Source organism: Numenius arquata, chromosome 8, assembly GCF_964106895.1.
Source record: "Numenius arquata chromosome 8, bNumArq3.hap1.1, whole genome shotgun sequence".
NCBI lineage: Eukaryota > Metazoa > Chordata > Aves > Charadriiformes > Scolopacidae > Numenius > Numenius arquata.
Window position 1 is genome coordinate 56498809 of NC_133583.1, and position 23441 is coordinate 56522249.

The 23441-nt window shown below is 53.4% G+C and overlaps 1 protein-coding gene across 27 annotated transcripts in view; it reads right to left on the minus strand.

The window, feature by feature from the left end:
• The window catches only part of SSBP3 (single stranded DNA binding protein 3), a 57008-nt gene that overhangs the window by 15311 nt on the left and 18256 nt on the right, over positions 1-23441 (minus strand). For 19 of the 27 annotated variants that reach the window (XM_074151625.1, XM_074151620.1, XM_074151619.1 and 16 more), the window contains one exon: positions 4029-4118. The exons of 7 other annotated variants lie outside the window; for them this stretch is intronic. In XM_074151625.1, coding sequence (XP_074007726.1) covers positions 4029-4118 — 90 coding nt within the window. Of the gene's footprint in view, positions 1-4028; positions 4119-5514; positions 5548-23441 lie in introns of those variants that run through there. One more of the 27 variants, XM_074151647.1, reaches the window with a different exon arrangement.

Consider the following 23441-nt stretch of genomic DNA (forward strand, 5'->3'; position numbering starts at 1 on the left):
GGAAGGCAGCCGTGGGCAGGAGCTCTGCCTCGCCTGCAGCTGGGGCTCCCAACTGCAGAAGCCTGGTTTTAAGGAATATGTTAAACACAAGCTCTTCAGGAAACAAACCCGTGTCAGCCGGAGCCAAGAACAGTCACCTCCATCTGGCTGGAGCACCCGAGAGAAAGTTGACTGCAAATCCCACCATATGCTCCAGACGCTCGGTACAAAAGCCTCGGGCATCCTACTAAACTTCCAGAGAAAAAAAGAACTTTCTCCGATGCTTGCTTTTCCTTTCCTCCAGCTCCTAAGCCACCTTCCTTCAAACCCTGCCTGGTGCAAGGCTAACACCGAGCTCTGCCCTGGGGATTTCGGGAAGGACAGCCTGGTTTTGGCTCTTGTGCCACCTGGCTGGAGCTGGCTGACCACAGCTGGTGGCAAATCCCACCGAGACGTCACCGATCAAGGGGAAAATGGTGGCGTCCAAGGAGGGAACAGGACAACATGGACCCCTTCCTATTGCCCTTGACTTTAGCGTCCTCACCCCCTGATGGGCGACCTTACCCAAAGTGATGCTCCCCGGGATGCAGGGAGGAGAGGCAGGGAGGGCAGGGGGTGTTGGGGGGAGCCCCCCGGGCTCCAGAGCCCCCCCCCCCCCCCCTCATCCTCCCCTGTTCCCGAGGTCTCTCTGCATTAGGGGGCAGTGTGGGAACACCGAGCAGCCTGATGCTTTTGTTTTGGTGCATCTCGGCGCCGAGCCGCTGATGCATAGCTAACGCAGCCGCCGACATTGATTTATGGTCAACTTTCCATTTCATCAGCGCGCGGGGTACGGGGCGGCGCGGGGAGTTTGCACCGGGGAGAGGAGGCACGGCTGCGGCGGGGGGCTGCTGACTGGACACCCTCCCCGCCCACCCCCATTTAATTGGTCTTAAGAAGGTGTGGTACTAATCACTCTAAATTTTTCATTTTCCTTCCTACGTTTCCCTGGCACCCCCCTGTCCCTCCTCTAAGGGATCTGCACCCCGGCTTCAATCCAGGTTTCGAAACAAAAGCAGGAACGCCTCCCGTGACCTTTAGGAGGACGAGCAGAGGGTTTGTTTGCTCATCTCAAAGGGACAAAGAGAAGGATTTAAATAAAAGCATCTACCCACGCCGGCCGTCAACCTCGGCCACCTTTTGTCCAGGCACTGCCCGATGCCGTGCCACTGCCTGGCACCACGCAATGCCCCGGCAAACCAAGGGTGCCCAGGGCCACTCCTTTCCCATCGTTTTGGGAAGGTTCTGGCAGACTCTGAAGGCTGCATCTCCCTTGGCCCCCAGCCCGAAGGTCGCTGCTGAGCCCCAGCGCGGGGAAGGGACTCTCCCAGCAAGACGGCGGCTGCAGGCTGGGCTCCTCCTCTCTTCCCTTCCTGGCGCGTCACTTCTCCTCCAAGCTCACTCCCACGGGTTTTTGGGCCACTAGCTCCTGGGAACAGTCCATATAATTTTATTCCCTTTGCCAAACAGCTGTGCACATCCAAACACGCGGGGCTGGGGGGGTGGTTCATGCGCCCCTCCGGGGCAACAGAGCAGGGTTTCTGCAACCTGACCTTTGCTGGTGACTTCCTCCTCAGCTCCTGGTGTGATGCCCCACCATGCCAGGACAGGATCAGGCCCTCTCAAATATGGCCTGACCATGCCTGCTACCCTCAGGATTATCCCTGCAGGTCCCTGGTGCCTGGAGTATGGTGCAGAAGAGCGAGACGCTGAACCCCCAAAGCCCTCTCCATCCTCTGGTCTGCTGATATGAGGAGGGCACTGGCCAAGCTGGTACCACCAGGACCCTCACTCATTCCCAGGGCTGGCACGCCAAGGGTCAGGGAGAAGTCCTTTGCATCTCCTGTGACCTTTTTTGGATTTGCCCTCTTAATTCAGCACTTTGATTTCCTACAGAGGTAGGAAATTACCCCTGAGCTGCGACCAGCTCGCCACCAAGCCTCCAGCCCACCTCTGCAGGAGCTGGTCTCCACCACCTCCTGAAGCTGGAACGAGCTCCAGCACTCGCAATAAATCAGACGGGCTTTCATGGAGGCGATGTTCAGACTGTGTTAAAAGGTGGGATTTTTCTTCTCCCCTCCTCCCCTTCATCCCCAGGGCTGGGAGGAGAAACCAGATGTTGGAGGGCTTTCAGGAACGGCAGGCTCTTGAGATACCACATGCGAGCCATATGCATCGCCACCCGTCCTCTCTTCCCTCCGGCAGCTCTGGGGACGGGCAGCATCCCCCCACATGACACCTGCATGGGTGCCACTACTTGCTGGGTTTTCAGCCCCCCCCCCGCCAAAAAGGAAAAGAAAGCCTAAGAAAGTCCTAAGAAAGCAGAGCTGCTTTTGAGCCCCTGTTTCCCCAGTGGCTCCTGGTCCAGCCACATGAGAAGTAGGGAGCAAGGATGGGTTGTTTGCTCCTGAATCAGACCCTCAGTGAAAAAAATGCTGCGGGAGGATGGAAAGGAAAGCAGGGGGGACAGCTTGGAGGTTGTCAACGGGAAAAGTCGAGATGGGAGCACGAACAGCACGTCTGGGGAGATGCGACTCCCCTTCCTCACCTTTCCCTCTCGGGGAAAGCCAACCCGTGCTCTTGAAGCCTTGCCCTAACTCCGTGCCAGTTTTGCAGCCCTCGCAGCTCTGCGTGAAGCAGGAGCCCCAAAGGACAGTCAGCTTCGCCGAGGGGCGAGATCAGGACTTTTGGAGACACATTTGTTGGAAGCAGCAGCTTGGCACTGGCATTGCTGGCAGCAGCTATGACCTGCGAGATAGCATCTCTGCTGCTGGCTTCACCCCGTGCCGCCGCGCGCTGCTACAAGATTCGCCTGTTTTAGGGTTCCCGATCAATATCGGATATTCTCACTTTGTCAGAAGCACGTTCAGGAAATGGGGTCTCTCTAACAAAACAAAAATAATAATAAAAAAAAAAAAAAAATAGGCAGGACCCTCCTTCCCCCTTTCCCATACACACGCAAACGGCGATATCGGGCTCAGATATCGCCACAATAAATCACAAGCGCCTTATCAGGTCTGCCTGCCTACTGCCCGAGAAGTTCTCCCATATACAAATCACAAGCCCAGATAAAAAAAAAAAAAAAAACAAAAAAAAAACCACCAGCTTGCCAAAACAAATATTCCTTTCAACTCTTATCCCATTTGTTACACGAACAAGTGTTTCTTCCTCAAGAAGGAAGATTTGAACGCACCGAGAGCTTTTGCTGGTGCAAATCGGTGCGGCTCACGCCATGCGAAGAGATTCCAGAGAAACACCTCCCCCCCCCCCCCCAAAAAAAAAAAGCCCCCCGCAAGTTTTGAAAACTCCTTTTCTGTGAGCTTGTGAAGAACTTTTCCATCAGCGTCACTCCAAACATACGCGTTACCCACCTCCTCGGTCGGAGGTCGGCGCGGGAGAAGGAAGGAGCGAGGGGACTTTGGGGACTTTGCTAGGTATTTAGCTTACAAGGTGCCTCCACGGCATTCAGGGACTTGGCTGGAGCCGGCTCTCGCCTGCAGCCGCAGCCAGCGTTTGTTAATGCTTTCAGTGATTGCATTTGGAAAAAATCAAGCGGTTAACCAGAGAGGGAGGGGGGGGGGGGGGGGGGAGAGGAAGGGGGAGGGGGTGGAGAAGTTTCAGGAATCAAAATCCAGAATGTTTTCAATTATGCACGTCTGTTAGGACCGGAGAACAAATACAATCTCAACCCAAACACAAACCAAGCAGCTTTGGGAAAAAAAAAAACCAAAAAAACCCAACAAAACATCGGCTGTAAACACACAGTAACCTCTTCGAGGAAGAAAGAAATTCGCTTTGAGGCCACAAAAAAAAATAGAAAGCAAACGTGGAAGGACAGCAGAACAGGAGTTATGCCTAGACGGGTCAGCTACACGGACATGCTGCTTCCCTAACATCCCCTTGGGGAAAAAAAAACAAACCCCACCACAGTCACAACAGCGCTGACACCCAGAGCGTAAGCGAACATGTGCGTGGGGCGGAGGCGAGCACCGGGAGGAGCGGCAGCCTACCTGGAAGAAACCGGGTGGGATGGGGCCCCCGGGCATCCCGTCGTTCGGGGGAATGTTTCCAAGCACGGGACTCGGGGCGGCAGCTGCGCTCTGCGGGGAACAAAACCAGGACAAACACGGTGGGTTTGAGTCGGAGTTAAGAAAAAAAATACCCCACATTTGAAAAGTCGTCTCTCCTCCCACACCACACTGAGTCAATTAGCCTGTTACCTCCAGAGCCCTGAGCATCGCTCCCCACGTCCAAAGCATCGTTCCCCATGCCCCGAGCATCACTCCCCGTGCCCCGAGCATCACCCCCCCATGCCCCGAGCATCTTCATCCCCCAGGGAACGAGCAGAGGATGCTCAGAGCTGGAGAGGCACCAGCCTCTGCGATTCACCCAAGGAGAAGACGGCTGTACAAAAAATGGGGATAATTCTAGGGCTTATTTATTCATTTACCCAGGCATTTAGGCTCATTAATCCACTGAGGAGCCTCACTGAATGCATCACTTCAGGCAGAAGCTGTTTTAAGGCTTTTTAAACGCTTTTCTTACCCCACCTTCCCCATGCCACTTGCATGTTCAGTTCTGTCCTCCGAAAAGGATGCCTCCCCAACCTCACCAGCATGCCAAGGTTTTATTATCAATTTCCAAATTCATCCCATCTCATCTGCAGGGTCACATTCCCCAGGATGAGCCACCTGAGGAGCTCCAGCCCTGAAAAGGAAGGATGGGGGTGGACACAGACACCCCACTCGCTCCTGCTCAGCATCTCTATTTCTATTTACTTCCCTGCTGTGGAGCCAGCGGCGCCGGGAAAGCACCAGCGTGATGGGAGGCTCCTACCCAGAAGGAAAATGCTAAGAAAAAGATCTTTCCTCAAAGACCCCCGCTGACACATGTCCCTGCTGGCCTAAGGGCGATGCCTGTGCCGTAAAAGTGCACTCTCATTTACCCATCACCAAACGAACCCCCACTCCCAGGGCAGTTACAAGGGAACCTCAGTGATATTAATTGGGTTTGATCACTGAACTACTCCCTCCACGAATTTTTACGATGGACTTACTCACCTAAAACCACATGGCAGGACCAAGGAAAATCGCCCACCACAATAAAAATTGCTGGAAAAATTTTCCACTGAGGTAATCTCATGAGCTGATGGGGTACACAGGAGCCTGCCCGGGCTTGGGTTTACCCCAATGCTTGGAGCACACCAACACCACCAAACCCCATGTCCCGACAGCAAGCTGAGCCAGCCCTGGCCCCCGATCGCATCTGATACGATGACAACCACAAGGGCACCCTCAGCAAGTTTGCTGACAACACCAAGCTTTGGTCAACACACTGGAGGGAAGGGATGCCATCCAGAGGGACCTGGACAGGCTTGAGACGTGGGGCCATGAGAACCTCATGAAGTTCAACCAGGCCAAGTGCAAGGTCCTGCACCTGGGTCAGGGCAATCCCAAGCACAAATACAGGCTGGCTGGAGAATGGGTTGAGAGCAGCCCTGAGGAGAAGGACTTGGGGGTGTTGGTGGACGAGAAGCTCAACACGAGCTGGCAATGTGCGTTTGCAGCCCAGAAAGCCAACCATATCCTGGGCTGCATCAAAAGAAGCGTGGCCAGCAGGGCAAGGGAGGTGATTCTGCCCCTCTGCTCCGCTCTGGTGAGACCCCACCTGCAGTACTGTGTCCAGCTCTGGAGCCTCCAACATAAGAAAGACATGGACCTGTTGGAGTGAGTCCAGAGGAGAGTCATGAAGATAGCAGAGGCCTGTAACATCCCTCCTATGAAGGCAAGCTGAGAGAGCTGGGGTTGTTCAGCCTGGAGAAGGCTCCGGGGAGACCTTAGAGCCCCTTACAGTACCTAAAGGGGCTCCAGGAGAGATGGGGAGGGAGCCTTTATCAGAGAGCGGAGCGATAGGACGAGGGGTAATGGTTTTAAACTGAAAGAGGGGAGATTTAGATTAGATATTAGGAAGAAATTCTTTACTCTGCAGGTGGTGGAAGACACTGGAACAGGCTGCCCAGAGCAGCTGTGGATGCCCCATCTCCACTACAAAGTGTTCAAGGCCAGGCTGGATGGGGCTTTGAGCAACCTGGTCTGGTGGGAGGTGTCCCTGCCCATGGCAGGGGGCTGGAACTAGATGATCTTTAAGGTCCCTTCCAACATAAACCATTCTATGATTCTATGTGAGCCGAGGGGAGAAGCTGGGGTGTCAGGACTTGGGCAGCCTGGACAATTAAGGATTGTTATTAAGGCCTAAGGCTTGCCAAGGTGGGACCCCGATGTCTGGTTGGGAACCTTGCTATTCTGGACCAGAAAGCCCCAGATTCCTCTTGGTGAAGTAACAAGGGTCCTCCTGCGGCTATGGGGTCCTGCACCCCTGGGCCCCTGAACATAGCACCCCGAGCAGCTCCCCCCACACCCACAGCAAAGGCCAGATCTGAGTGTTTTTACACTTCATTAAAAAAAAAAAAAAAAAAAGTCCTGGCAGGAAAAATAAGCCTGCCCATTCCAGGCTCTTTTTATACATCAGACGGCAGCAAAAATAGACGGGAGAGGGAGTGAACCCAGTTCTCCCCCTCCCTCCATCCCCCCCAAGTGGGTCAGCTATAAAAGTAAAACCAAATCTTAATCCAAGGCCATGAACATATTGCAGTTTCTCTGCAAAGCAGATGACGGTTCTTAATGCAAAAATATATAAGACCGAGCCCCAAACTGCAGCGAGCCCATTTGGAATTTCCTTTATTAAACCCTCTATCACGCAAAACGCTTCTCTCCCAAGGCGGCGAGCGCTGCAATAAAGCTGCCAAGGTGATATTTTATGGTTTCAAGAGATTTCCAGCGCACCATAATCCTTTGCCGGGGGAATCTCCCAAAGCGAAATGGATCCCAAAGCGGGGGGGAGCGAGGATGGGATCCAGGGGGAAAGCACGCTGCCCTCCTCCTTCCCTCTGCAACAGGGAGCGGAGGGAAGAGGGGGCAAAGCAGCCAAAGAAAATCTTGAAGCGAAATGCCCATTATTTTTTTTCCACGAAACCGCAGAGTATTTTTCCGCGCTAAACACCCTGAAACCTCACCTATGCCTTCGCCGCGTAAACGGGGATTTAAAGTTCCTCACACATGTGGCGCTTGGCAGAACTCGGTAATTAAAAACCCGCAAGTGCCCTGAGCATATTGTAGGATGGGAGCCAAATTGGTCAGCCCTTGATGAATGATTTACAAGGCTGCGAAGTGACATTTTATTTCTTTTTTTTTTTTTATTCCCCTCCCCATCACCGCCGCTAAGGTAAACACGGAGGCACCTTTAGCCCCGCCGAAGCCATGGGAGCGCAGCCGCCGCTGGAGCAGCTCTGCAAAACCCTGGGGATGCGCCAGAAAAGAAAGAAAAAAAAGGGGAAAAAAAAAAGACAGCGGGAACAAATTTCCCAAACCCTAGGGGTGAGGACTCAGACCCCGAGGGTCAGCAGCCAAACCCCCAGGGGCTTTCCAGCACTGACTTCCAAAAAAACAGGACTTTTTTTCCCTCCCAGCTCCCCTTCACCTGGCTGATTTTCACCGTTTTGGTTAAGAAACTCTTTTTAGGGACTCCGGAGATTTTGGCTGGAGTTTTCCTGCCAAGCCCCTTTCACCAGGTGAACATCCAAGCCCCCCCTAAACAAAGCCTGTTGTGCCACTGTGTCCAAGCTGGTGCTAATCCAAAGCCATGTCCAGCCACACGAAGGTCCCCAGTAGCACGCGGTGTCCCAAATTTCCTTCCACCGAACCACGCCGGGAAAGGCTGCTGGAGAAGAGCACGGAACGCTCCGGCACAGCCTGCACGCCAGCTCGTTTGCCTTTTATTAGATGGTAAATTTGCTCCATGCTGGAAACAAAATGCAGTTCCTGGGGCACGCATATATAGCTACATACACACATACATATATATATATATATATACACACACCTTTTTTTTTTTTTCCCCCAGCACCATGTACATTGGATTTTTCCCCCTTTTTTGGTGGAAGCGAGCGGAGGGATGACAATCTGGATCGCCGCTTTTCGCTTCCAAACCCAAGCTCCCAGTTAACACACCGGCTCCGTACGCCAGCAGATGCCGTCTAAGCCTTTAAATCGCACACTAATTGCACTAATTGAGCTAACAGTCTCTGTTTCGTCTCCCTACCCTGAGTCAACCAGCGTCTTCTGGTACTGCTGTAGAGATCCAAGCTGTTGACTGTAGTGTTATTTTGTCAGCCATTAAACGATTCATCAGAGTCATTAATTGATTTATTACCGCTGCCTGCGAGTATAGCTTTGCAAATAAAGAAGGATGGAGGTCAGGAGGCAATGGAAATCGGACAAAACAGCACAGCCAGGAGCTGGGCACTCGAATTATCGGTAGGAGCCCGCTCGCACAGGACCGCCGGCACCAGGTTATATGGGGGAAAAACAGGGGAAAACAAGAAAAAGGAAAGATGGGCTGTTTGGCTGCGCTGCCAAAGCAGTTAGGTTTTTCAGCTAAAACCTATGGAGGATGTTAAAAGGGCTATTAAAACCGGGTTGTTTTCTTAACCTAATCCTTAGGAAGAAAAGGGGTTATTCTGCTGTATTAATTGCGTTTAAGAGCGGTGGGGAAGAGGCACCGGGGCAGCTGCACCAGCATCTCGGTGTCACCCGAATTTGCTTTCCCAGGCCGGGAGCACAACTTGCCTCCACGCGTCCCACGGCCCTGGGAGGAGCTGCGGACCGGTACTTTTATTTATTTACTTCCTTTAACGCCGAGTTTAGGTCTTTGCTCGGCGAGAAGGTTGGTGAGGGCTGGGTGCGGCGAGCGGTTTCCTGCCCACCCCCCCCCCTCCCCATTCCCCGGCAGACTCGACCCAAGAGGAACGATGAGGCACCACCGGGGCCGAGAGAGGTTTGGGGGACCGAATTTAAAAACCAAGGCAGAGCTGGTGGGATGAAATCGCCGCCAGCGACAGCACTCCATCACCCCCAGCCCCAGGGTACCCCCAGTAATAGAAGGCAGCACCCAACAAGGGAAGGTTTGGGAAGCTGAGGAGCTTTCTGGATGCACCATCCACATGGAAATCCTGCAATGGGATTCTTCCTCCTCATCCCCATGGCTGGACAAGCCTGAGGTGCCTGCAAGAGCATCTCCAAGGTGGGCTAAGGTGTTGCACCCCGATGCATCCTGTCCTGCAAGGTTCCCGGCGTCACGGCGAGACGATGCCCTGCGGGGTGGCAGGGTACCAGCCGAGCCCCGGCTCGCCGCCCGCCCAAACCTGCCGCGCTTCCCCAACGCAAGCGATGGTTTCTATTAAGGATGAAAAACAGGTCCCAGTTCCCCCCAGCGGTATTTATTCTGCTGTGAGAAGCCAACCGGTGTCCCCACCATGCGCTGCCGGGCAAGCAGCTTTGGGCCACGCAGGCGGCTGCCCCAGCATCCCAGGGCTGGCTTTCACCAAACGCTTCTTAAAAAAAAATAAAAATAACCTCCAAACAGTGGTGCAAGGCGCTGGCAGGCAGCAGAGGGGATGCTCCTGCCGTGGGAAACACCACCAACACAGTCCACTCTGCCGGCCCCAGCCTCCATCAAACCCAGCCACGAGAAATATCTTCATGGCACAGACCTAAAACCAAACTAAGGATGGCCGGACATTTGCTTTTTTGGGCTCCAGAGCCAAAAAGCAGAGGGTTTTTGGCCGCATCTCACACCTCGCAGCCGCAGCACCAGGCACTCGAAGGCAGCATCCTCCGGTACGAGCGTGCGGGGATGCTCGGGACGTGTCGGTGATCTGGTGTCTATCCGCCTCCTTTGATTTTATTCTTTTTTGCCTAGAGCACAGGCTTTGGAGCGCAGGGAAGAAATCGGCGTGCAGGTCAGGACTTAAGCAGGCTGCGTAAACAGGTAATAGGGAATTTAATTGGACTCCAGTTAAGCCTTTTCATCTCGTTAAAGCTGCCTTCATCTTACATAGCCAGGTTTTAAATTTAATAATAGCACCCTCCCACACCTCGCAGTAACCCGATTAACGCCGGGGGAGGACGGCACGCCGACCGCTTCCTCCGGACCGAGCTCTCGGATGCTCTCCCACATCAGTCCCCTCCGCGGGTCGCTGGCAGCGTCTGCGTTGCATCAACGTGCATGAAAATAAATAAAACGCCAGCCCGCCGCAGCCCAGGGAGCGTGATCACCCGCGGGCACCCACTGGGGCACCCACTTCGAAACCGCGGCGCTCGCAAAGCCTCTCGGGTGGGCTCAGGGTGTTTTCGGGGCACACCATGCTCCCCAGCTAGAGACCATCCTGCTTCCTCCGCTGCAAGCCACTCGGCTGGATGCTCCAGGAGACAAAACAAACGGGGTTTGGTTTATTTTAGGGTAAAAGGAGGCAAAAGGAGGTTGAGATGAAGCTTTGTGTATTGGCAAGAAGGAGATATTAAAAGAAAAAAAAAAAAAAAAGAGATGAAATGGGCTTGTAGCAGTATCACTGTGCCACCCAAACGCCGTCACCGCGCTCCCGTGGGACACCGAGCTGCGCATCCGAGTTCAGCTTAACTGTATTTCTAGGATATCGCAAACTTTTCGTGCTTATTTCAAATACATCACCTACAAGCCGCCCAGCACACAAAGCGCCAGCATATGCCCCGGCCGGGGACAGCCACGCTCGGCCACTTTTTCCCCCCTCCTTGAGTAAGAAACAAGCCCCAGCCCTGTGTTTTCTCTTGAGCTTTAAAGAAAAACAATTAAAAAAAAAAAAAAAAAAAAGAAGGCAAAACAGTTGAATGGTGTTTCAAGCTAATACTGGGCTTTTTCTTTTTGTCCCCCCCCCCCACCTTGTAAAGGATAATCTGAGACAGCAGCCCCGGCCACGAAACAATAGGATTTTAATCTCTTAAGTCGGCGTCCCCCTTATCCCAGGGAAGGAAACCCCTTCAGTCATTTACAAGTTTGTAAATAAGGCTCTTGGTAGCATCTCGCGGACATCTGCTCCGCCAGCCCGCCAGCGTTCCTGCTAACATTTACAAACATCCTTACGCAAACACCCAGCGCGCTCTGCTGAGCTGGCTTTCTCTAAATATATCCCAAGGAAATAACTTGGCAGGGCTGCAAAAATTTCACAGCAAACCGAATTAAAAGGGGAGGGTGAGGATGGGGGGGGGGGGGGGGTGGCGGGGGGAGGATGATAAGCATGGGAGGTGTAAGAAAACAAGACTAAATGCAATTAGGCCGGGTTTTGCAGGCGGGTGAGTACGGGAAGGTTTACAAAGGGAAACTTGTGGGAAGTTAAGCCGGGCCTGTCGGTGGTGCTTTCCCTGATTTAGGAAGGGTTTTGCAGAGGAGAGAGCCCCGGTGCTTCACGCCGCAGGGATGAAAAGCATCCCTGGTACCTTGGGATGCTTTGCCATGGGCATCCCTGAGCACCGCCCCCCCCCGGCCCCAGCTCGGGGCGAAGGTGAAGCTGGGGTCCCTGGCACAAGACCCACGTCTTAAAACCCAGGTACGAACCCTCCCCGCTGCCAAGCAGCTCAAATAGATCTTGTGCAATTAGCAGCCTGGAAAATACTGTAAATACACAGGTATTAATTACTATCAATTCTCCTCTAATAATTCTAGCATCAGACAGGCCAGGCTCTTTTCCAGCAATCAATACCATCCATTTCAGGGTCCAACTGCCAAAAAACTTATATAAAATAATTATATAAAATTTTCATTAGATAATGCAATTGCTTAGGACTATTAATCTACCCCTCATCTATCAGCGCGGGATGCTCGGCTCGACCGAGGGCCGCTCGGTCACCGCTGCCATGCAGCTCCTCGCACCGACAACCTGTATTTTCTCCTGCACCGAAGACTTCACGGTTCCCCCTGGATTTGCTCCTGACGTACAAGCTTTACGCAAAGCTTACGGATTAATTTCAGATTTTTAAAAAATTACATTATTTTTTTTTTTAAACCGAAAGGAAAAAAAGCCCCAGCAAGCAAAGCCGCCAGGAGAGGTAATTTGCTGGAGTTCTCTGCAAAGTTGTGATGGTTAAAGCAGATGGGTGTTTACTCCTTGGGATGCCCCTCGCTTCCCACTGCTGCTGTCGGGATATAATTACGTAGGGTTGCATGGCTGGATACTCGTTGGCACGTGGACCAGCTCACCTTCCATCCCGGACTTAAGCATCACAGCTGAAATCAAATCCTCTCTTTTACCGCCCTTTGAAAAGCTCAGATTAAGGAACAATATTGCCTCCCCCTTGAAAAAACAATAACCATTTGTCAATGAGGTGCAAGGGAGGCTGCTGGCGCTGGCAGTCCGACTTCTGCCTCCCAGCGCCTGTACAAATCACCGCTCCTCTGCCTTCTCCCAGCTTGAAACTGCCAAGCGAATTTTGGAAGGGGTTAGAAGAAAAGCTAGATTTAAACTGGTGATCTAATATAAAAGAGAAAAAAAAAAAAAAAATATCCAATCCTCGGTTTTAGAAAAACGCCGCGCCGTTGCAGCACGCGTATTTGAGAAAACATAGTTTTAACTTTTCCAAAGGATTTACTAACAAACTAACGAGGATATTGCCAATCCCGTCGGCTAGCCGGCGCACCACAGAACATCCCGAAGGCATCCAGTGCCCGGCAGTGATTTCCCCATTAAAGATGGGCACAGATTAGAAATATATATATATATATATATTTTTTTTTTTTTTTAAATTTGTTTTTTCCACCTTGTGTTTTGGCCAGACGATCTCATCGGTCGCTGTTTGCAATCAGAAGTAATACAAAATAAGCTAGGAGTCTGCATGGGGAGCCAGTGATGCCCAGTACCCAACACTCATCCGGATCCAGAGAAGGGGGTGAGGCTCCCCCCAGCCTTTGCAATATAGTGGGAAACACTAGGACCTTCCCAGAAAAACATCCATTTCCATTGTTTGGGCAGTGAGATGCTGCAGGATGGAGCACCGACACGCCGGCACAGCATCCAACACTTCCCACCCCTGGTCCAGCCGGAGAAGACCAGGACCCGGCTCTGCCCCGCGGGAAAACACCCCCGTTTTCTCCACCATCTCCCGCCGTGGGGAAAGAGAGGAGGGAATTAATGCAAATACTCCCATTCTTGTCATGCACTTGAATGCCAAAATATCCCATTTGCTTAAGCCTATTTTACTGCCAGCAGCTGCCCCGGTATTATTCCCCAACACCAAAGGCAAAGGGCGAAAGAAGTTGGTCCGGAGCAGGTGAACGCCATCTGCCCGTCCCCGACAAGATGCTGACGGCCACCATCTTCGTGTAATAACAAAAAGCCCGTTTGAACGCCTGCGAAAGGTTACGGCGGCGCTTGAAAAGCGCCGCCGTAACCTTTCGCAGGCGTTCAAACGGGTTTTGTGTACCTACGGAGGCCGCTGAGCATCCGTCCCCGCTCGCAGCGGCCCCTGATGGATGTGCCTGCTGATATGTGTGAAGACTAAAGTTTTTCCACAACGAGCCTTTAAAAAAAAAAAAAAAACAAAAAAACATAATAACAACAAAAAAAGATCAAATCTCCTTCTCTAACAAAGCGGCAGGTTAACTAAAAAAAAAAAAAAAAAAAAAAAAAAAAATCATCACTTTTAGCAAAAGCGGCTTTGGAGATGCTCCGTAGCATCTTCTCTGCGTAGCGTCTTCTATTAAATACCCTGGTGGAGGGATGGAAATGCCTTAAATCGAGGCGGAGGTGGCAGCTGAGTTAAAAAAAAAAAGGGCTGTGGCTTGCTGTGTGGGTACAAAGTCCGGCACCTCGTATAAACCCCGGCGAGGCAAACGGGGAGGAAGATGCCGGACTTTGGACAGGAACAGCCGGCACCGCTGTGGCCAGACCCAGGGCAGCACGTCAGAGCCCTGAATTAACCGGGATGGATGGATTTATTGCCAATTTTGAGGACTCCTGTATTCCGTAGCAACGATGGCTACGGGCTTTTGTCCTCTTCACCGCTCAAATAGAACCCAAGCTATAGCACCCACCCTCCTGGGAGCATTGCCATGACAAGTCCACCAGGTTTCTCCACCCTTGATGTGTCCCAAGAAGCAAGGATGGGCTTGGAAGTCTTTTGTGAGGCTGTGGTCATGCTCTGAGAGCCAACCCAGCCCTCGATGAGTCTTTGCTGGGACGGCAACACTGGGGCACCATGAGCAAAGCCATTAGCAAACCCCAATCCCAAGCAAGATGGGTTTTGTGATGGAGTGATGCCCTTGCCGGCTTGCATGGAGGAAAGCCACCGCCCCTCTGCACCATTTCTACTATTTCCAGGGTGGGATCTTTTAAAAATGGTGAAAATATTGTGCCCTCCATGCAGTGCTTTACACCTAAGTGCTGCCTGGAGCTGCAGAGCATCCCGCATCCCTGCAGGGTTTTACTGCCTAAGTACGGATCTGCAGAGCATCCCGCATCCTGCAGCAGCGGTGCCGACCCTCCCCAAACCCTGGATGGCCACTGATAAGGTCACACCACGTGTGACCTCCCAAATGCTGTATCCCAGGCTCGTCCACCCCTGGTCCCTGGGGAGTGGGTTTGTCCGAAGAGGGTGGCGTGGCACCGAGCACCACCGATGCTCTCTCCGGGCGAGCTTAAAGCTTGAGCAAACAGCTCGGGTCTGAAACGCCTCGAGCTCAAGGGAAGACGCAACACGTGGGTACGAGGCAGTGGCAGGAGGAAAATCCCAGCTTTCCTCATCATCTGCCGGCACAGGATCCCACCCCAGGTGATGGCCATCGCTCTCCCCCCGGCAGCACGGAGACCGAGCCGTGGCTCCGGGGGCACGACCAAAACCAAAGCGGTGCTAGATGTCCTCAGAAATCATCCCTGCACATCTGCCGGGGGTCAGAGATGAGGGGTTTTGGGGTGGGGGTGGATTGCAGGAACTTTCCCCTCCTCTCCGCTCATCTAATCCTCCAGGCTAATCCCTTCCAGCCATATGGAGCCCTCACATCCCAAACCTGCCCCCAGGAAGCACCCGTGGCCCCCCCTCTGCACCCTGTATCCCACCGGGAGCAGTGCTTTGGACTTCAAAAATGGTGTGTGGGTGGGGAAAGGGTGTGAGTCCCCCCCCTGCAGCCCCTGGAGAGATGCTCCCCTCCAGAAGACACCCAACAGACTGTACAGACACAGTTTCTCATGAAAATTCACGCTAAAAATGCTCTCTAAACCCAGGTGAGCGCAACCCCCACGTCCATTCCCCCCCCCTTTTTTAACAGTAGGGTTTATTTTTTGCAGTTATTTGTGGGTGCTGCCCCCAAAAATACTGTTTCTCAGGTCCGGTAATTGCTCGAGGCATTTGAAAATTAATAGAGCAGCTAGAGCAAAGGACAGCAGGAGTAAATCTGACGTAAGCCAGCGTGTAATTCAGTGCTGTTCCCAAGAACCGGTGGCTTTCTCCGCACCCAGTAAAAGCCAGGGGCTACACGAGCTTGGAGGGGGCACAGATCTTCCCTGGTAGGCTGGGATTTTAAGGAGGAGAGGAGAGAACGGAAAAAATTTAATTTCCAGAGAATTTTAAATATTATGGCATTTTCTGGAGAAGGAGAAGAGGTGCGTATCCGCGGGACAGGAGGGAATTCACCGTAACACCTCGCCTCCAGCCCTGCTTTCTCTCACCTACCCCTACCTGGGATGGGAAACACCGCTCCAAAGTGGCCCCACGTTTTATTTACCGTAACGCCAGCCCTCCCCATTGCTTCGGTGCTGCTGGCAGCGGCGGTCCGGGAACAGCCAAGCTGTGGGGCTTCCTTGTGGAAAAGTCCCTGTGGGGTTGCGTAACTCGAGGAGCAACCTCACATGGTGCACATGGGGACAGGGGAGGATTTCTGATAAAAACGTGGGATTTTTTTTTGAATTAGTCACTTTTTTTTTTTTTTTGCGTGCTCGCAGAGTGGTTTGGTTAGATGAAACTCCAAGCTACGTTACCCTTAAAGCTTACAAAACCTAAATTATTTCACTTCTAAGAGCGTCCCTCCCCGTCAAAATAAGGCGGTTAATACAACACCCCCCCCCCCCCCCCCATTTATGAACTGGGAGCTTTTTGAAGCCGGCTCTGGAGGGACCCTATAAAACCAGCATGCAAACCCCTGCCCCCTGACCCAGCAATAAACTAGTACGTGAGCCAGGAAAACTTAAGGTCTTGAGAAGAAGAAAGGAAAAAAAAAAAAGAAAAAAAAAGAAAAAAAAGAAAAAATTAGCCCCAGGCTTTCAGACAGGGGAGGGGGAGGGAGCGATGTGAGGGCGCTGAGCATCACTGCAAGGTCTTGTTTAGACTGGCAGCGCCAGGGAAAACCTGGTTACAGAGTGGGATGGACGGGGATGATGAGCAGAGGGAGGGAACGGGCACGGTGGACATGGCCTGATGGGAACTTCCCAATAGGATTTTTCCTCTTTCTTTTTTTCCATCCACCATAGGTAAGAGCAGCTCCTCTGACTCCCCCCACAGTCGGAGCTGCTCTCGCAAGCCCGGGCACACCGCTGGTGGGTCTGCACCGGTGGCATGACCCCGATGCCACCCTCCTCTTCATGGTGACATGCCTACGGGTGCCAGGTTGTGGCTCCATCCCTACGGCAATCCCTCCTCGGTCCCCAAAGCTGAGCACCCCACAACCTCCCAGCTCTGACGGCCGCTGCCCCTCACCAGAACACTCCCAAGCCCCACGGGGATCTGCAGGTAGACCCCCAAGCTCCCCAAAAGGCAGAGGATGCTCCACGACACTTGAGTTTCTCTAAGCCTCAGCACAAGCTGGAGAGGAGCCCCGCATCCTGGGGATGATGACACCCTTCCCCTGCCCCCTCCTGGGACACCCTGCAGATCCCCAGGCCCTGCCAGCAAAGCTCTGGTGGTCTGGGGGGATTTCTCCCTCCTCCTGACACCCACCGCAGCAGCCCCCTGCACCCACCAGCGTTTCAGTGGGCGACGGCCCCCCCTGGGAAAACTCTTCCCCACCACGGCATGGAAGCGACATCAGGGATGAGGGGCTTTTGTGTGGGCAGCACAAAGCCGAGTTGGGAGGGGGGGTTTCCAAAGGCTCTCTCGGTGAAGGGAAGGGCCCCCCTCCATCTTCCTCCACCCCGGGCACCGGCTTTTGTGACGCCTTGGCTGGATTTGTTCGCTCCGCTCCCGGAGCTGGGCCTCCTCCTCCGCCTGCAATCCCTGCGGATTTTACCTCCCGGCAAGAGCAAGGGAGGGGAAAAAAAAAGGAGGGGGGGGGGGGCAGCTCAGAGCCATAAAAGAGCCTGGTAAAAAAACAACAGACTGTGGTTGGGGGATAAGATACGCCACGGCTTTAAAAAAGCACACCGCCGAGGAGAGTTTGATGGCTCTGCCAAAAGGAAAGAAGCGTCTTCCCACTTGCAAACAAGAGTTAATTATAGAGGGAAAAAAAAAAAAAAAAAAAAAAAAAGGCCCAGGAAAGTGTTAAAACCATCTGTGCCATGAGGAAGAGGCTGGGGCCGGGCGGGCGCAGGCAGCAGCGCTGACAGCTGCTGTGTACAGGCAGCCTGGACTGCTCCCCCCGCGCCGTGCCGTGCCACCCCTACTCCTGAGCCAGTGGCGTTAGCATTGCTGCGAGGTCCCACCCGCCCCAACATGTCCTGTGGGCACCCAGCAGGACCCCCCCCGGCAGCAAGAGGGGTGCACAGGGCAGGAGGTCCAGGTTCAGCGGACAAGGCCACCACCAAGCCCCAAAAGTGCTCCTAGGTGACACAGAAGGGACATGCCTAGGATGCACAGCACAGCCTCACCACAAGACTTGTCCTAAATATGTCCCACCAAAGCATTATACTGGTATAGCCCAAGGGACAGACCTCTAGGCACCCATTTTTAACCCCAAACTCTAGGGAAACGAGGCACGTGCAATGACACCGAGTGCCCTGCATTGCCTCTGCCACCTCCTCGACAGGGCTGAGGATGGACGTGCTGCGGGAGGGATGGGGTCCATGGGGAGGATGGGGTCCGTGGGAGGAGATGGGGTCTGTGGAAGGGATGGGGTCCGTGGGGAGAATGGGGTCCACAGAAGGGATGGGGTCAGTAGTCTGTCAGAGGGATGGGATCCATGGGAGGGATGGGGTCCGTGGTCTGTCAGAGGGATGGGGTCCATGGGAGGGATGGGGTCCGTGGTCTGTCAGAGGGATGGGGTCCATGGGAGGGATGGGGTCCGTGGGAGGGATGGGGTCCGTGGGAGGGATGGGGTCCGTGGTCTGTCAGAGGGATGGGATCCATGGGAGGGATGGGGTCCATGATCCGTGGGAGGGATGGGGTCCATGATCTGTGGGAGGGATGGGGTCCGTGGTCTGTCAGAGGGATGGGATCCATGGGAGGGATGGGGTCCATGATCCGTGGGAGGGATGGGGTCCATGATCTGTGGGAGGGATGGGGTCCATGGTCTGTCAGAAGGATGGGATCCATGAGAGGGATGGGGTCCATGGGAGGGATGGGGTCCGTGATCCGTGGGAGGGATGGGGTCCATGGTCTGTCAGAGGGATGGGATCCATGGGAGGGATGGGGTCCATGGGAGGGATGGGGTCCGTGGGAGGGATGGGGTCCGTGGGAGGGATGGGGTCCGTGATCCGTGGGAGGGATGGGATCCATGGGAGGGATGGGGTCTGTGGGAGGGATGGGGTCCGTGGTCTGTCAGAGGGATGGGATCCATGGGAGGGATGGGGTCCGTGGTCTGTCAGAGGGATGGGGTCCGTGGCAGCCAGAGCCCAGCCTGGCTGCCTGCAGCAGCGCCGCCCGAACCCCGCAACCAGATCCCAACCGCTTCACAAATATTTACCTAGCTGGTTTTTAAACAAACCCGAAATGCCGGAGAGTTTAAAGTCCATGTCCCAAACAGCTCCCGTCTTGCTCCCGCCTGCCCCCGGGTCCCCAGCCGCCTGCCCGGGGAGCCTCCAGGGTCCTGCACCCTGCCCCGATCCCCTGATTTTAAATAAATTGCAGGCAGGCGGGCAGGCAGGCTCCTGCCTGGTCAGGCAGCCGGGCCAGCGGCAACACTTCTGCCTCTTATTTTATTAGGGACATTCAGGCTGGATGATGCCTGAACACGCAACTGGTGCATTTCAGAGGAGACCTCATGCTGATGAGCTTGCATATAGATTCACCGCAGAAAATAATTAGCCATAATTAAGGGCTTCTGGTTTATGGCTCCAACAATTGTTTAAACAGCAGAGCCCTGTTCAAATTAGGTTCAGGACTTGCCAATAAATACTTCTTTACCGTGATACGGTTTGGTTTCAAGCTCCTGCTCCGAGCAGCCAGCCTGGGCTACTCAGATCGGGGCTAAAGATGCTTCTCCTGCGAGGAGGCACAGAAACTACATGGCTGGACCCAGCCCCAAAATCACGCTCTTTTGGAGCAAAGACCTGCTGGGGGTAAGAGAAGGGAAGGAGCAATGGTAGGAAAAAACTGTCGGAAGACGGAGAAGACGAGAGAGGATGAAGAGCAAGAAGGTGTCACCAGTGGGTAGATGGCTCCATGATGTGGGCACCAACATGGCATGGCCGGATAGCTGGTGTTTCAGCTCCCCAAGTTGGAAGAGCAGTTTGAGGCTCTTCCACGCAGCATCTACCCACTGGGCTGGCCCCCACCCCACCTGCGGCGCTCCCTCCCTATGGACAACATATGGCACGTCTCACCTCATTAGAGCCATAACTAGCAGAAATAATAAGCAAGTTTGGTTCCTCTGCCACCACGTGCTGCTTTAAGAGAGCAATCAACACACAAAATCTAAACTAATGCGCTAGAACAAGCTCTTCAGCACCGAGGTTTTTTGGTGTCCCCCCCAAACCCTGCTCCCAAAGCCAGCCATGGACCTGGGGTAATCGTGCTCCACAACATCAGCCTGGGTGATATCAACTGGGCAAAGCGGAGTTAAATTTGAAGATCAATATTTGTATCAAGGCATTTTGGCCATGAAAGGCTGTGTTGGCAACACGGCCGTAGGCTGCCCAGGTGCACTGTGAGGGCACTCACGCAACTGTGCCCTCTGGAGTAAGGAAGTGGTGAGAGGGAGCCCTGGGCTGTTGGTTCCACCATGCAGGAACCATGCATGGGTGGAAATCTGCAAACAGCTCCACAATACATACACTGAAAGTTTACTTTTTTCCACTTTTTAATTAACACCAGCCCTCTGTTAGTGTTGGCAAAGAGGGAATCCATTGGCATGCCACCATCCACCATGAGGCACCAGGCTGTGATGCAGTCTCACCACGCCATGATGTAGTCCACACTGGACCAGGTAAAAGACAAGAGAAGAAGAGTCCATATGATGGCCTGTGTAGGAGCTCTGTCCCCAGCACAGTGGGGACATCACGTAGGGATACTGGCCCTCAGCCTGGATAGCTTCTTCTCTTCAAGGCAGGTCCTGAAGCCACCTCAGGGCCATCCAGTATGGAAAGCCCAGATGTTGCCACAAATTAGTAAAAGTCTTTCCACTGTTTTCTTCGAGGAAAAGGGATGTTTTCCCCCATCGCCGCTTCTTCCAGTGGATAAAACCTCAGAAAGTCCTGGGAGCAAAACCCTGATGGTCCTCTGCCACCCAAAAGGGCATCTTCATACACGTTTGGTGCCTCCCCAGAGGGAGAAGCCAGGAGCACCGCAGGGTTTTTCTGAGTATGATCTAGGAGCACTGTGGGAAGCGCACAGGGAAAATGGCCATATCATAAACCAACTCAACTTTATGACCTGAACGTTTTAAGATGTAGCAGGAGCCTTTGTACCGTGGATGTAACTGCAATATATCAGCGAGCCATCGCTTCCACCAAGATCTAGCGCTCTAGATTTTGCAGCAAACGCTGACTTAAAGACCCATATCAAATACATTATGATACCACTGTTTCCCGTTACCCACGCTGATGATTCAATTAATTTAAAAACAGCAGTGAAATTTAATTTCACCATTAACCCTGCAATCCCCGGCAACCGCCAGTGGGGAAGATGGCAGCCACCTGCCCGAGTTTGGACCCAAGGCGGGGGGAGGAGAGCTAAGGGATGAAAGATGAGGAAATACGGATGCGAGCGGAGAAACGGGACAAGGCAGGATCTTTCCTAAGCCCTCTGCAGGGACAGAAAGCGTAGGAAAGTCTGCAGGAGAGACGGGACAGGGAGCAGACGAGGAGTTGCAGAACAGCACCTGCAAAGGGCTTTATTCAAAACAGGCTCTTGCAAGAAAGGCTCGCTCTCCTCCTTCCACCAGTGCGGCTCAAATTCATGTGGTCCTGCACAACTCCAAAGACAAACACAATAGAGAGCACAAAACACGCCGGCGGCCGCCCTCCGGAAGGGTGACCCCCAGAGCCTGCCCGGGTCTTGCCTCAGATCCATCAGTAGGGCCAAGGGTTAACAGGAACCCTCAAAGGGAGCACAAACTCCGTAACGGCAAGCTGTTCTTTTGGGGTGATGAAAGGTTGCATTTTAGAGATCCGCAGTGATGGTTTGCACGTGGGCTCAGGCCTCGGGTCAAGCGAGGCTTCATCAGGCAGCCCAGCTCACCACGGAGGAACAGCACAGAAGGGACACGGCCGCCTGACGAGCTCTCCTCCCCGACACGCGGCCAGAGAAGAATAGTTAGCCCGAGCAGAGCCCTCCCATCTGCTTTTGTTTTCCAGTCTTCAGTCCCGGGCTCTGCTAAAGCCCCTGAAGTCACCGGGCATCTGTTCTCCTCCACCCATCGCAATCTGCCAGCCACCGCCGCTCTGACAGCCATCCATCACGCCGTAATACGCTGACCACGAGACCCAGTGGGACATCATTTTCAAGTCAAATGTAGCAGTTAGCATAAAATAAAGCATCGCCCTGGTTTGGGGTTGTTTTTTGTGTTGGTTTTTTTTTTTTTTGGACAATTCTGCAGCTGCAGCTAGGGACTCGGTATGCAAGAAAAGTGAGGGGGGGGGGGGGAAAGGCACAGGAAAATGGCAATTCTACTCTTCTGAGTCATAACAATTATGACGTTGTGATAAGAAACGTTTTCTATGAATTTTTAAGTACCAGTAATCCTGTTTTGCAATTGTCCCCCGGGAACAAGGCGACAGATTGAATGGGGCTGACAGTTATTTCCATCCTGACGAAGGCGGCTCCGACGCGCCGTCTCCTCCCTCCAAACTTCCCGGCCCGGCGTTCAGCCCACCGCTCCGGCTCCAGTTTGTTTGGTGCAAGCGAAGCGGAGCTGGCTAGGCCACCGCTGTGACTGAGGACATCTTCGATAACCCTGCCAAAACCACCCCGCTGGCCCCAAACCCTAAGCATGTGCTTATTCGTGCGCCCATAAAGCAGAGCTGCCCCTCCAAAAGCACGCACGGGGAGGAAATGCACCCGATAAAAGTCCCTTTTCTTTACACATGCAGGGAACCCCTCGAGATACCTTCAGCTGAGAGCCACGAGGCAAGTCGAGCATCTTGGTCCCCCCTGGTCCAGCCACAGCAAACACCCTCACGGGTCCCAGGAAGATGGGGATCAACAGGGAAGAGCATTGCTCGCAGTATTTGAGACTCCAAAATTTCCATCACTACCCTCAAACCCCACAGATCTATCCCACTGACACGGAAATGGGCCGCGGGAGAAGGCGGCAGGGAAACGCACCTTTTTGCTAAAGTCTTTTAGATCGGGAACAAAACCAGCTCCTTTTACCTCTTTTGTAAAATGAGCACCGTCATCAGAATCAGTGCCGAGGAGCGAATTTGTTTTGCAGAGGATCAAATAAATAATGGATGATGAAGGAAAGCTGCCACGGCGAGACTGCTCGGGAGATGCTCTGCTCTAGGCAGCCTTTCCCGATATGCTCGTTCTTACAGCTCCTCACGCTGGCACCGGCTCCAGCCCCAGCGATGCTCCCCAAACCCAGGTACCAAGGGGTACACCGGCCAAAGTGACACACTCCAGGACATCAGTGGCCATCCTCAGCCACCAGCCTGTCAATAAGTCTCGATCTTTTCAATAATATGTTAAAAACAAAGGGGGAAAAACTAAGTTTCTGCTTCCCTGCGAGCAGTCACCCTGTTCCTCTCCCACCTCCACCCTGGGACTGCTCTGTGCCACCACGGTGGCACCCTCCATGAGCAGGGACGATGCCCTGTGACCACCTACCAGGGAAGCCTGGGCCTTTAAGCACTATATAGCCAGAAGACATTAAAACCAGCCTGTCAATTTAGATGCAAATTTATTTTAGATGCGACAGAGGGCTTACAAAAGAAGGTGCAGCGAGATGCTGTTTGCTTCTGCTCAGGCTGTTGTGATTTGGCTCCCAAGCCCTGGATGGGTGTTGGGATGGGTGATGGGGGGAGCTGGCGGGATGGGTACTGGGATGCAGAGGCTTTCACCTCCAGATCAGTCCCTGGCTGAAACCTGGCTCCATAACGACCTAAAGCCTTTAGTCTGAAGGTTGTGCAAGCTGCTGCCATGGGAGAAGTGCAAGCACAGAAGCGTGCCCACAACCGCTGCCTCCTCCGCACCCTC